The sequence below is a fragment of the Cercospora beticola genome, chromosome 3 (genome assembly GCF_033473495.1).
Source record: "Cercospora beticola chromosome 3, complete sequence".
Classification (NCBI taxonomy): domain Eukaryota; kingdom Fungi; phylum Ascomycota; class Dothideomycetes; order Mycosphaerellales; family Mycosphaerellaceae; genus Cercospora; species Cercospora beticola.
The window spans coordinates 1299420-1312417 of record NC_088937.1 but is presented as its reverse complement, the minus strand read 5'-3'; the positions used below and the strand labels follow the sequence as shown (position 1 = coordinate 1312417).

The window sequence follows — 12998 nt, the reverse complement described above, 5'->3', positions numbered from 1 at the left end:
CCGTGGCTACCTTTGAATAGAACTACCTCTAAGTGCAAGCGCCTCAGTGGATCGGCTCTCGATCCATGAGAACCTTTGCGGCTGGGCTTAGCGACCTGCGCTTGCACACGGAGTTATTTGCTTTTAGAGGTAGTCACGATTAAGTGCCGTGCTATACATCATTCGGGAATCAAAGCTCAAGAGTTCTACCCTCACGAGAGGATTGCTCAATCAGCTCAATTATGCGCAAGACATCTCGTGCTTCCTCCGCTTTCACTGGCACATCGCCTTCTCCTCGAATGGCCCTCGCGAAAATCCGATAGTACTCGAGATATGTTGGTGGAGAAACAGTTGGGTATTTTTCAACCACAGGCGTCGATTTCTCGGTCTCAACTTTGATGAGGGTGCCGTAGTGCGATTCTGGGTCGACACCGAAGTCCTTGTGTCCAGGTCCAACATTCTCTTTCCGCAATTGATCCTCTTGGCGATCAAGGTGAAACTAACGCACAAGTCAGTTGGCTTGCCAAGCGCATTGCTTCTGAAATACTGACCTTCTTGAAGCTCCCCTTCGTGCCTCTCACCCAGTATCGGAGCTGCTCCACTTCTGGACTGACCACGCCTGCCTTCACAGTCACGAGAATCGGCCCATCGTAATGCAGCAAAACAGTGATGGAATCCGGAGCACCTCCCGTCACACCTCGCCTCTGGGTTCCCACAAATCCTGTGATACGCTTCGGGAGGCCGAAGAGCGTGTACACTTGATCGATGAGATGCGTGCCAAGATCATACAGGGTTCCATGGGCAGGCTTGTTGTCATTCTTCCAGCTTTCCGGCGGAGGATCAGGCCTGTGTCGGTCAAAGTGCGTTTGAAACTCAGAAATCTCTCCCAGATGGCCATCATCGATGATCTTCCTCAATGTAAGGAAGTCTGCATCCCATCTCCGATTCTGGTACACTGCCAGCTTCTTGCCCGTCTGCTGGGAGATTGCCGCGAGCTCACCGGCCTCTTTTGAAGTAGGCACGAATGGCTTTTCGACGATCACATGCTTGCCGCTCTCCAAAGACTTCTTAGCAAACTCGTAATGGCCATCGGGCGGCGTGGTAACAATCACAACGTCCACTTCGGGGTCCTCGTAGACTTCGTCAATTGACCTCCAGCTCTTGATTCCTGGGTAGAGTTTGGAAGCATCGTTTTCAGGTGTTGGACTTCTCTGGACAACGCCGTAGATTTTGAAATCGCCAGGCAGGGCTTGAACAAATGGTATGTGGAAGACTTTGGCAGAAAGACCAAAGCCAACAACGGCGACGTTGAAGGGTTTTGCTGCCATGTCGATAGAATGCTGTTGCTAGCGACAATGTCTTTGCAGGATGGGTTTTAGCCAAGTGCTGGCAGAAATGTCGTGACTGTTTCCCGCTGCAGGTGAGAAGCCCACGTAATAACTTTGTAAAGCTATTGGCGGGGCACTTTCCTGTTCCTGTGGAGCGCAGCGGCCGCACTGCCCGCTCGAGACCGCCCGCGCCTGCCCTAACTAGGCTCAATGTTCAGTAGCCGATGTCCAGTACGACTAGTACGATGACTCTCCCACCAGCCTTCGTCATGAGACGACTGTATTTCGTCTGCTCACACCGCGCGGATCCTTCCTGCCAATTACAGCCTCAAGTGCTTGAGTCAGCGCTTTGGCATCGTAACGGCCTCGCTTGCCTTGCTCATCGGCTCTGCCATAGACACGCATTGTTTCAATTCCGATTTTGTTGAAGGCAGTCTTGTCAACAACCGGAGATGTAGGACCATCGAGATGGATGACATGTGTCACATATTGCCAGTAGTCATGTGCTTGAGCACTTGGCCGCCCTTGAGATGCGGCACACGCGTTGGCAATGGCAGCGACGAAGTCCATTGCAGTGAAAGGGTTGGTGGAAGGTCCAGTCTCACGGTCGAGAGTTCCGTTTAGAATCAGGATTTTGGACCTTATCAATGGCGATGCGATCGCGTTGCCAACACCTTTCAACACCAATGAGGGCACCAGCGACGTGAAAAGTGAGCCGATGCTGTATATGACGCAGGATGAGTTCTTGATTGCTTCCAAGACGCGAGGGTTAGCTGGAATCGTAATTTCCTGACCATAAGGATTGATGTAGAACAATCGATCTATTCGACAAGGCAGCTCTTCTTCTTCATCCTTGGAAAAAGCGATCGCGGGTTTCCGTAGCTCGGGATGCGTGCCTGGCATGTTGGCATCTTCGACCTTGTCCTGTTCCTCGGTTTCGGCTTGGAGTAGCTGGGTTGGTGACACAGGTATGTGACTGACAGATGCTGCGGGAGCACTCGGATGACTTATGTTATTCTGTCCTGTGATGATAGTGCCATCTGCTAGTCGAGCGGCAATGTGGTGCGCAAAGTTTGTGTTGAGCACAGGCAGTATCGAAATGGCGGCAGAGATCCCGCATATACTGGATACCAGATACACCGCCGATTCAAAACTTCCAGTAAAGAGACGAGCACTGTCTGCATGGTTAGCATGTGCGGTACTAATGCAGCTAGCTATTCACAATACCCGGTAAGGAAGAGGTTGCCGATTGCAGCACCAGAAAAGTCGAATCTGCTGGTCGGCCGCAGACGCTTTACGATCTCCAAGTTCATTGAGTTGAGAAAGCTCCGGATGAGCTCTTTCTTCGGCGAGGATATGCCGTGCCAAAGCGGATGTGTTGCTTCGATGATCTCCAGCCATTCTGCCCTCGCAGGCGCGTAGCTCTTGGGCAAGCGGTGGTTGAAGAAGGTCTTGATCGCTTTGGCTTCATCTCCCTCGTCTGGGATCAATCTGACAAGTCGTGAGCGTACATCACCAATGCCTGTCATGTATTAGCGCAGGTATTAACGTTTCGACGCGCTGGATGCGTTTCGCCGAATTACCTGGGCCGCCAAAGACGCGTATGATCTCGCTCGACGAGCCTCCATTGTCGGAAATTGGTATCACATAGCTCAGAGCGGTATCGTTGGCTTCGCGGACATGATTGAAGACATCCACGAGATTGTTGGCCGCGCTTCCTCCGGAGAAGACAACGATGCCGCCTCGTGTCGTTGCTGCAAGTGCGGGCGACGCCGAGCGCGAGTTGGGAGGCTCAAATCGCAGGGCCAGATCGTGGGAATACATGGTCAGAGTGTCTGGAGGTTGCGAAGCAGAATCGCCGCAGAGTTAGACCTCAGCGCTCTCGGCGCGCATTTTTGAAGTGTCGTGGAAGTTATGGGTCGTGACTCGAGATGGAGCGGAGCTGCCGTTTTCGATGAAGCCATTGCTGCTTCTGAACTTGCCGCAGCACTACTATGTACAAAGGGGAAGAAGGCAGGCACTTCAATCGGCGATAATACCGTAGACAGACTGCCGCTTTCCATGAAGGTATTTTCGTTGATTCATACAGCTGTGCGTGGTGGTCTTCCCGCCGCACACTCGACGAAGTCTGTTCCGCGCCGCGTGCCATCACCACAATCACGACCTATTTTCACATAGCCTCTACTCGCTCAACAACCGTGCCATAACCACACAGCTCTCCCTCATGCCGCTGCCCCCCGTTCCTCCACTGAAGCATGTGCGCCGGCCTGGTGCTTCTGGAAATCAGAGCCCAAGTTCTGTCCTTCCCTCTCGGCTCGTCGCTTTCTCTTCTCAATCAGTCTCTGTCTCGCGTCGCCTAAGTATCGCATTTGCCTGTCGTCAACGCCTTGTAGCCAGTAGCCGAATGATGCGCCGAGTCCTCCGTAGATTGGGTAGATAAGCCAGTTCTCGCGCTGGAAAAATGGACGCATCTCGATTCCGAGCTGCCAGAACCTCACTGCGAGGCCTGTGATGGGGTCAGTCACTGCTACAGAGCTCAAGTAGCCATGGCACTGGATGTGTGTGCGAACATACCGAAGCCGGACCAGAACAGAATCTTGTTGACCATGATGACGGCTCGTGTTGTGCTGGAACTGCGCGATGGAGAGACGGCCCAGGACGGGATTGTGCTGTGGGAACCTGCCCGTATGTATGGTGGTGAGTGTCGCAGATGAGCACGAGGAGTGTCGCGTGGGCGTGCAGTAGTTCACAATGGATCTCCCGACAGCAACTCGCAACTCCTCATGATGCGCCCCATGTGAAGCTCTGTGCGCACTGCTCGGTTCTTGCCGACAAGCCACATCTCGACTGCTGTGCCACAGCTGGTCGGGGCTCTGGACGCGCCATCTCCGACGTCCTACTCGCGACGCACCACCAAGGGACTTCCACCTCGATTCCAGAACAACATCACCACCAACAATCGTCGTAGCCGCCATGGCTACAGACGTCGCCATTTCGGGCACGGGTGACTTCGAATTGCCCGCGCGCAAGAAGCCCAAAATCTCTGAGCTGCCGCTGTCGAGCACTCAGCATTCGGCCATCGATGGCATGCTCCACACCTTCAAGAAACAGGGCGAATTCGACGTATTGCGGAAGAAGGCGTTCCAGCAGTACAACGAGAGCGCCAATCGGGGCATGTTTGAGAATGCTCTGCGCAGCTTTACCACCAACGAAATCGACCGCGATCCGATCAAATACCTAAAGCCAGACCGACGCATTGCTGCACCACTACTCGAAGGCGCTGCTTCGCGTGCCGAAGTCTACGTTAAGACCGAGCAAGACATCAATAACTACATCGATCAGTTCATGGCAAACGCGGAGCGCACATTACGTGACATCCGTCGCAAGGAGATCGGCGACGAGGCCGCGGATGAGGAGCTTCGAAAAGGAAGCAAGACCGATGAAGCTTATGCTATGGAGGCTGAGCAGAGAAAGAAGGAGCGTGCTGTCAAGCACAAGGAAGATGAAGCAGCTCGTCGCAAGAAGGAAGCACGCGAGAAGCGAGCCAAAGAGGTGGAGATGTTGAAGAAGAAACAAGAAGCGTTGCAGAAAGAGACTGAGCGTCTGCAGAGAGAGGCCAAGCGGCGCGCGGAGCGAGAAGCGTGGAAGCTAGCCGAGAAAGAGCGCGAGCGAGAGCGAATCAGGCAATTCAATGAGGAGCGCGAGAAGGCAAAGAAGGAGGCCGAAGAGCGAGAACGCGCTCTGCAGGAAGAGCGCGAACGTCGCCAGAAGGAGCGTGCTGAGCGTGAGCAAAAGCGACTCGAGGCGGAAGCATTAGAAGCATTGCTCAAAGAGGGTGAGGTGATGGCAGAGAAAGCAAGACGTCCGGAGCTGGAGCGAAGCGAGAGCATGGAGCCACCTCCCCGTCTCAGACAGTCGTCTTCAGCACGAAACGAGAGACCTAGGGACTTGGTTCCCACGTCTCTCACGTTGAAGAAGGGCGACCGGCCAGAAATCTCTCGAGCCCCTCCATCAGCTCCCACTGGACCTGCACGCGATCGTGAGCGAGCCAGGGAGCGCGAGCGGGAGCGGGAGAGAGATCAGTCACGAGCAAGACCGTCTCGGCCTAGATCTCCTTCTCCTGCTCGCTCTATCCGACGACGCGATCCCTCGCCCGATGATCGCCGACTGCGACGTGATGCCCGTGACCCACGGGATCGGCGAGAAACCCTCTACCGCGACATTAGTGCTGAGCGGGAAGCATGGAAGGCTCGTCAACGTCCCAGAGACGACCGCGACCGCGACAGAGACCGGGACAGAGACCGAGTGCGAGACAGGAAGCGCGAGGATGAACGCGATGAAGGCGAAGTGGTGGAGCGTCCTGCTCGCAGCCGGAGTCCGCCCCGAGGCTTGAACATATATCGACCAGGCCGACGTGATGATAGCCGCAGTCCACCGCGTAGGAGGGACAGAACGAGAACTCGCTCCCCTGCGAGGCGACGAGAACGCTCGCGAGATCGATCAAGGGAGCGCCGTCGGGATGATCGCAGCCGTAGTCCGGTTGGGATTGATCGATACATTCCCGGCGGCCCTGCCGCCCGTAGAGCACGCGAAGATGACGACAAGGCAGAGAAGACACGCTCCCGCTCGCCTCCTCGCCGAAGAGAACGCTCACGATCACGAAGGCGCGCCGACGATGACGACCGTGATCGATCGCCCGCGAGACGCCGTACTCGGGATGACGACGGAAAGGAGACACCGAGGGACCGTGAACGAGACAAGGACTCGGAGAAAGAGCGCGACCGTCTTTCGTCTATCATCCGCGACGAGCGTGATATGCCACGTCGACGAGCACGGTACGAGGACCGCGATCGGCCAGGTGATATCGATCGGTACATTCCGGGCGGCAAACGCGTGCGTCCGGGAGACGAGTCTCCGCGACGTCGCGAGAGAAGCCGCAGCAGAGACCGGGACAGAAGTCGTGATCGAGGGGAGCGTGCTAGAGAGCGAAGCCACGATCGCCCTAGGAGAGCCAGTAGGGAACGTCGAGATAGCAGGGAGCGTCGAGACAGTAGGGAGCGAAGGCCAAGCAAGAGTGTGCAGGACGATACGGCCGCCAAAGAGGACAAAGAGGCGAACTAGAGCAAGGGTCAAGAAGGTCTTTCAAGATCGCGCAGATGTCGTGCGCGAACAGGTATCTTACTCGCGAACAGCAGACCAACGCTCATGACACGGTATGTGTAGCGGTACTAGGGTAGTGCATAAAAGCAATCGCCGCGGCCCTGTTCGAGACTTTTCGACCTCTTCATCAAGTACGGAGCCAGCATCTCTGCTGCTCTTCATCGGTAGAGACAATTGAGGGATTCGCTCCCTATCCATTGTACAGGTCTAGTCTTGCCCGAGGTCAAGCTGAGCGCAGAGGGCTCCCTCTTTTCACTCAAATTTAGCTTCCATTGAGATCATCTCTCTACGTACATGTAGAGCTATCAGACACATCTTGACCCCAAGAAAAAGCACGCCAAATCAAGAAATATGTCCGCTTCCCACTTCATACCGCCATCTCTCTCCTCAAACCCCTCCTCATCAAATCCAACCCCCCAGCTTCCCCACCCACCCACCTACCTCCCTCCATGATCCTCCGGCTTCTTCTTCGGCTTCTTCGTCTTCGGCCACGGATTCTTCTTCCTCGGATCAAACCCAACCGGCAACTCCGCAGCACCCGGCTGACGCGACCAATAATGACCTCCTGGCTCCGAACAAATCCCCCCAACACCCTCCTTCCCAATCTTGAAATCCTCACACATCTCCCCACCAATCGGTGCCCATCCCGCAAACATATGACCCCCCTTGGGAGTACGAGAATGGCAATAAAAGGCATCATGCCCTAGACGCGCTGCAGAACGCATACTTCTGAGACAAACATTTCGTAAAACGAGACGTTTATGGGGAGTTCCAATTTTTCCGTCTTGGAAAGTTCGGTTTCCGCATATCCAGCGGTCTTCGTTGCGGAGTTCGCTGGTGTTGTTTATGCCGAGGACTTTGGGGAGGTGTTCCCAGTCGCCTTGTACAGGGTGGACGAGAGGGTAGCCGGTGGTGGCGTTGACTTGGCTTTCGGCGTAAGCCCAGTTGTTGACACATTTTAGGAGCTTGTCTCTGTCCTTCTATAAGGGGCGCTGAGATTAGCAAGAGGGGTTTCTGGGGGTTTTCCAAATGGCGGTGATTAATCGCTGGAGTTCAGTGCAGCTGGGAAAGGTTGCTTACCGATTTGATGTCGCCGGCAGCGGTGTTAGGGTGGGCTTCCCATGCCAACACGCCTTGCACGGCTGTGATCAGCAGGATGAATAACATTGACAGCTTCAGATTCAGCTTCATTTTCGCTGACGTGGAGTATGTGTCGATAGTGTCGCTCGAGTGACCGAGAAAATCGATATCGCAACACTATCTCCTTTTGTTCTCTCAGTACCTAATCTCTTATTCGAGAGATGATCGTTCAAGTATCAGCATGCTCGAGAAGTGATTCAGCTCTGCACGCGGCATTCGTGTTGTCTTTGTGATTTCCTTTTTTTTTCTTTAAAAAAAACCGAGCCTCAAATTTTGCCATGTGCGACAGAGTCTCTCCAAGACAGCAAGCCGAATATGATGCCTAGGAGCCTATTTTCATGGACGGACCGAAGTGACTATGGCACTGTGCCGAGAGCTTTACGAAACATCGGACACCGTCGGCTAGATCTGCTGGAGCCGCGGGATCCGGATTCGCTCGACGTTCCACTGTTATGTGCCAGAGGATCATGAGTCGATTTTGTCTGACTCCCGTGGATCCGTCCGTCCGTCCGCGATCCTGGGCAGGGTGACATGCGTGACATGGTACATCAAAAGATACTTGTTGAAAGCGAATCGTTGCGCGGATGAAAGATGTGTATGCATGCCCGACCTATGCTGTGTGTGTATCGCTAAGAACGCTGGAGTAGATGCAAAATCAGCTAAACCCTGCTCAAAGAGCCACCAGATCGACATTACTAAAGTCGGGAGGACTCTTGCGGAAAACAACCCGCCCCTTGCCGTCGATGGCGGTACCTTCATTACTCATCCAAATGTTGGTCGTCTCCTTTCCGTCAACCATTACCGTGGACATTTTCTTGGCTCTCTTGATCTCGTCATCACTGACACCCAGTGTGTCGCGGGGGATCCATACGACCGGCCGCCTTGCTCGAAGCGCGCTGTGTTGGAACGCGTAACGAACTAGAAGGTCGCGATCTTCGGGAGTCAGATCCTCAATTTCATCCGCAAAATCGCCGAAGAGGACGTCGCCGACGGTGTGCTGTGCTTCGACATCGTGCTTTGGCTCCATCCCTTTTGTTCTCTTGCCGTCAGCGAGAAATCGCAGCCGGGCGACAGCTTCCGGTGCAGCCTTCTTCCATGCTTCCGTCTTGAACAACTGCTGCGGCGTATTTCGATTCTTCCAGTCATGCGAGGGCCGTGGCCTGGATGAAGATGGCCGACCCACAGCGCCTTCAGACTCGGTTCTGACAATCTCTTCTGCCGCATGTTCATCTTCTTCGTGTTCTTCTGCACTTTGTACCTGCCTGAGCGCCGCAAACTTGCTCTCCTGCGCCTTTGCAAATTGTTCGTCACGGATCACCGCTTCGTCCTCGAGAGTAATGGGTAAGTATTGGAAAAGCGGCTTGAAGCTCTGATTCAAGATCACCTGGAAGAGAACGGTGGCGGCGAGCGCGACAATCATGACGATAGCCTGCGGGTAGCACACGTTTCCATCTTCGTCTGTCGAGGTGAAAAATAAACCAATCAGGCACAGCTCCATGAAGTAGAATCCCGTGAAGAGCTGATTGACGGCAACCGGGAACAGCAAGCCGCCAGTGTCGTGCCGGAACTGGTAGACGAAAAGCACATTGTATCGATAGACGATCCAAAATAACGCGAAGATGATGATCACAAAGACCAAGATCAGAGGCGCGATAATGGAGTAGATCATGCCAATGACAGCGAAATTCGTGAACAGAGGGAAGAAAGAGCCCCACTGGACCTTATTCAGCGTCGTTTGGCGTCGCCATTTCTGCCGTGCGGTGGAGTCAAGAATGGGTGCCAGAATAAACCTGGAGACGAGTTAGCACTAGCTCTGTGTGAAGGTGGGACTTCTGAGGCCGTATGAATAACTCACCACCCTAAGAGACTGCCGATCTGAATAAGGGCACTAGCCGAATTCGAGAAGGCCTGAACTGTTAGGTAGGAGAAGAAATACGTGGACGCTTTCGGAAGCGAGGAGGAGATAGTTTCCAAAATGCTTGCGGGATTCCTGGCAATCGTCACGGCCAGCTGGACCAGACCTGTGCACTGCGTTAGCATCACAGCTGGTTTTCAAACAAGTACAACAGCGGGTAGTCCAAAGCTGTAAATAATCCACCTACCACCGGAGATCGTTGCCACCAAGAACACTTGGATGAACAAGAAGGCGAAGAGCCAAGACTGGACACCCAGTTCCCTATCGTTGCCCGTTGGCACGCCTTGATGTGTTACAAGGAACCTGAAGATCATAGGTACGAGGAGGAGTATCACGCTCAGGAGAACGGGTGGCAGGATACCCTGGATGATGGAGATCAACTGTAGAGGCGTTAGCATAATGATGACTGCGGAAGTCAATGCAGTGGATACTCACCGCTGATGGAGCATCGTTGAGCCATGCGAGCCACGGGAACCTGGCTGTCAGATCTGACACTCGATTGAGCAGCGATGTGAAGACAACAGGAATTGCGTAGAGGATAATCAACCCAACGCAGGCTATCAGCACTATGCCTGTGCGGATGATGCGTTCCCACCAAGTCATGGACAGGTTGTCCCAGACTACGTCGTCGGGGTCAATTTCGACGTGCCTGGGCGCCATTTGCTGTGGAATGTGGTGGCTAAGCGATTGACAGCACATATGAGCGGCGATTTGATGATTGAACTGGATGAAGGCGGAGTTCATCAAGGGAAATCGTTCCAGGTGGTTCTGGTCATCTTCAATCTCCAAATTCATGCGAGCGAGTTCACGTCTCAGGTGGTAGATGCGATCGACATTTTTGCCAACCAGTGGTATGCTGGGCCACCAGGTAGGACTGAACAGTGGTAGCCGCATGGTCTCACGATCTTTGGGCTGAATGTAACGGCGCCAGTAAGGTTCTTCATCCTGGTCTTCATCCCATTGCTCGTCAAAGGCCTTGCCATACTCGACAGGAACATCGTCACCAGATTGCCAGAAAGCCAGCGTTTGCCACCAAGTCTTCTTATTCTCGGGAGCCCTTGCCTCGTTTGATGCGGTTTTTGCTGTGTGAAGTGGGAATTCGTCGTCGCCCTCTGCGGCGTGAGGCTCCGGAGAGGGGAAACGAAGCGATTTGTCGTTGTTTTTGAACATATCCAGCACTGAATTTCGATTGCCGTGTGATTCTGGCTCTTCAATTTCCAGCCCGTTTTGAGGGGGTCTCGAGCCACCAGACGGTCTCGTCAGAGTCTCGTCGCTGGCGCGTGAGTGGGCACCATCGAGCTTTGCTGATCGTTTCTGTGCAATGGTCAGTTTTCCACTTCTCGAGGTCGACGGAGTACTTAAGCATGATGCTCACCTCAGAATCCGCTGCACTAGTGCCATCTGCACCCTCCTTATCGTGAACAAGATGATCGCCTTCTTCGACAGCCTCTTGAACTCCTTGGGGCATTTCTCGTTGTTCACCAGCACTGTAGCCTTCGCTCTCGGCCATGCGGTCGGCAGCGGCGTCCTCGGCCGCTCGCTCCTGTTTCTTCTCCGTCTTGGTCTTGCTCTTCTGGCCGGCTTTCTTCGCTTCTTTCTTCTCTTTCTCCATGTGCGCAGCGCGACACTTTTTGATAAGCACCGTCTCGGCATCTTCAAGACTTTCTGCAATCTTATTGCGATAATTAATCTTGTCCGCGAGGGCGTCGTAATTGCGGTTGATCCAGATATTGCGGATGCCGCCTGGAAAGACATCGTATAGGCCCGACAGAGCTTCGTAAGTCAGCCACTTGCTTGGAATGCCAGGCACCAGAACGGTGGTAGCAGAGGCGCGCAAGCGATGTTGTGGACTCGTGAGATGAGCCTGACGGACACGAATGTAGCTCCTCAGTTCGTGTACAACGACATAGCCGGTCCACAGCAGGAAAATACAGGCCAGAAAGGTGTGCGACCATAATCGATAGCCCTGCTGGTCTCCAATGTTGGAGATGGAGTACTTGTCCAAGCCTCGGTTGTTACCGCTGCCCGTGGCGTTGACGGACAAGAGAACGGGTAGGATGAGGAAGGCAGCGGGAAAGAAGATCTTGACCAGCATTCGCAGAAAGCGAAGGAAGAAGTAGGCATCGAGACCGCATTTTTGAATGATGGTCAGGTTGCTGGTGGTGAGGACGGGATAGAGCCAACCGATCAAGCCCTTGGGCGGCGCAGGAACTCGCTCCTTCTCGGGCACAAGGTAGGATCGCGGGCGGTAGATTCTCGACAGCTGCAGGCGGAGGAGGGTGAACAGCAGGACCTGGGCGCCGAGCGAGGCAAACGAACCGATCAACGAGGCCAGCAAAGTGTTGATGGTCTGGCCTTCGCTGTTGCCCGCGCTGCCACCACCACAGGTCAGCAGGTCCCAGAAGCCGCCGCCGCACTGGGAGGTGTTCACGGCGGGAGTGGCCATGGCCTAGTTCATAACTCAAGGGTGGGCGAGGCGCGAAGGGTCGCAGGGGGGCGATGAGGTCGGCGCGAGCGAGGAGAGGGAGCGGAGCTCGACCAGCGAGTGTTGTCGGGAGTGCGGGCGGAGGAGGAGGAGGAGGAGGTGGTGGTGGTGCTTCTCCTGGTGGTGCTTCTCCTGGTGGTGAATGGAGCAGGTGCGACGCGATCGATCGGCGGAGGCTCGTTCAGCAAGCCGTTTGTTCGTACAGTAGCCGTTCGACTCGTGGAATGCGTGGTCCTCGCTCTGCGCCGTGCTCTTTCACACTCGTCAAATTCACGCGCGCCGCTCTCGAGGTCGCTCCCGTTGCAGTGTGGTATGCTGCTGGCGGTTGGCGCTCACCGCAAACCTGCTGCCCGCGCCCGAGTTGTTGTTTGTCGCTTGGCGCTGCCGCTGGTCAATCTTAGCGCGCTCGAGCATGACGTCGACGGCGCGCCAGCGTTCCCATGTCGTTTCATCGTTTCACAATTTTGCCGCCGACCAAACGAACTGCTGCTGCGCCGTCCGCCCATACGCCCGCCGACGCGCTGGTGGAAGTGAAGACGACCGACGACCCCCTTCGCGAGATGCCCCCCTCAGCACCGTATTGGTCCCGCCGCGGGACAGCTGACGGTGGGACCTCCGCGACGACTACCTGGTCCGGCGGCAGGGCCCCCTGGCAAGTGGCCATCCTCATCTGCCGAGCCGCAGACTTCATCTCGTCCATCGCCGCAACGGACATTTGATTCAAGCTCGTCGGCCATGATTGTTCTCCTTCGTCCTTCAAAATACAGCCAGCGCTGGCTCCAAGATCATGCGGAATCGGAATTCGCGTTGGAGCCACAGTCGGCAGAAGCATGCGTCCACAAATTATGGCCTGTTCGATGGATAGCCTACTCGAGGCCGTGAGGCGATTGACCAAAAATCAGCTCCATGTGCCACACGTGCGACACCGCAATCGTCGTTCAAATGGCTGTGTATCCAGATCATTCTGCAAGTCACCGCGCTCCGAATGTGA

The 12998-nt window shown here is 54.9% G+C and overlaps 6 protein-coding genes across 6 annotated transcripts; 1 reads left to right on the top strand and 5 right to left on the bottom strand.

The window, feature by feature from the left end:
• Positions 1-169: 169 nt before the first annotated feature.
• On the bottom strand, positions 170-1307 carry RHO25_004469 (uncharacterized protein; the record flags this gene model as incomplete). Its single annotated transcript, XM_023595392.2, has 2 exons — positions 170-478; positions 531-1307. The coding sequence occupies 2 exons, from the start codon at positions 1305-1307 to the stop codon at positions 170-172; spliced, it is 1086 nt and encodes a 361-aa protein (XP_023457712.1).
• A 267-nt stretch (positions 1308-1574) lies between these two features.
• On the bottom strand, positions 1575-3131 carry RHO25_004468 (uncharacterized protein; the record flags this gene model as incomplete). Its single annotated transcript, XM_023595391.2, has 3 exons — positions 1575-2481; positions 2535-2829; positions 2891-3131. 3 exons carry the CDS (start codon positions 3129-3131, stop codon positions 1575-1577), a joined length of 1443 nt encoding a protein of 480 aa, XP_023457711.1.
• A 398-nt stretch (positions 3132-3529) lies between these two features.
• RHO25_004467 (uncharacterized protein) lies at positions 3530-3915 on the bottom strand (the record flags this gene model as incomplete). The annotated part of the gene is made up of 2 exons (XM_023595390.2): positions 3530-3813; positions 3882-3915. 2 exons carry the CDS (start codon positions 3913-3915, stop codon positions 3530-3532), a joined length of 318 nt encoding a protein of 105 aa, XP_023457710.1.
• A 365-nt stretch (positions 3916-4280) lies between these two features.
• On the top strand, positions 4281-6428 carry RHO25_004466 (uncharacterized protein; the record flags this gene model as incomplete). Its single annotated transcript, XM_023595389.2, has 1 exon — positions 4281-6428. The coding sequence occupies one exon, from the start codon at positions 4281-4283 to the stop codon at positions 6426-6428; it is 2148 nt and encodes a 715-aa protein (XP_023457709.1).
• Positions 6429-6904: 476 nt separating this feature from the next.
• Positions 6905-7658, bottom strand: RHO25_004465 (uncharacterized protein; the record flags this gene model as incomplete). The annotated part of the gene is made up of 2 exons (XM_065602560.1): positions 6905-7447; positions 7548-7658. The coding sequence occupies 2 exons, from the start codon at positions 7656-7658 to the stop codon at positions 6905-6907; spliced, it is 654 nt and encodes a 217-aa protein (XP_065458632.1).
• Positions 7659-8277: 619 nt separating this feature from the next.
• Positions 8278-12421, bottom strand: RHO25_004464 (uncharacterized protein; the record flags this gene model as incomplete). The annotated part of the gene is made up of 6 exons (XM_065602559.1): positions 8278-9397; positions 9463-9628; positions 9710-9902; positions 9958-10836; positions 10898-11971; positions 12344-12421. 6 exons carry the CDS (start codon positions 12419-12421, stop codon positions 8278-8280), a joined length of 3510 nt encoding a protein of 1169 aa, XP_065458631.1.
• Positions 12422-12998: the final 577 nt, after the last annotated feature.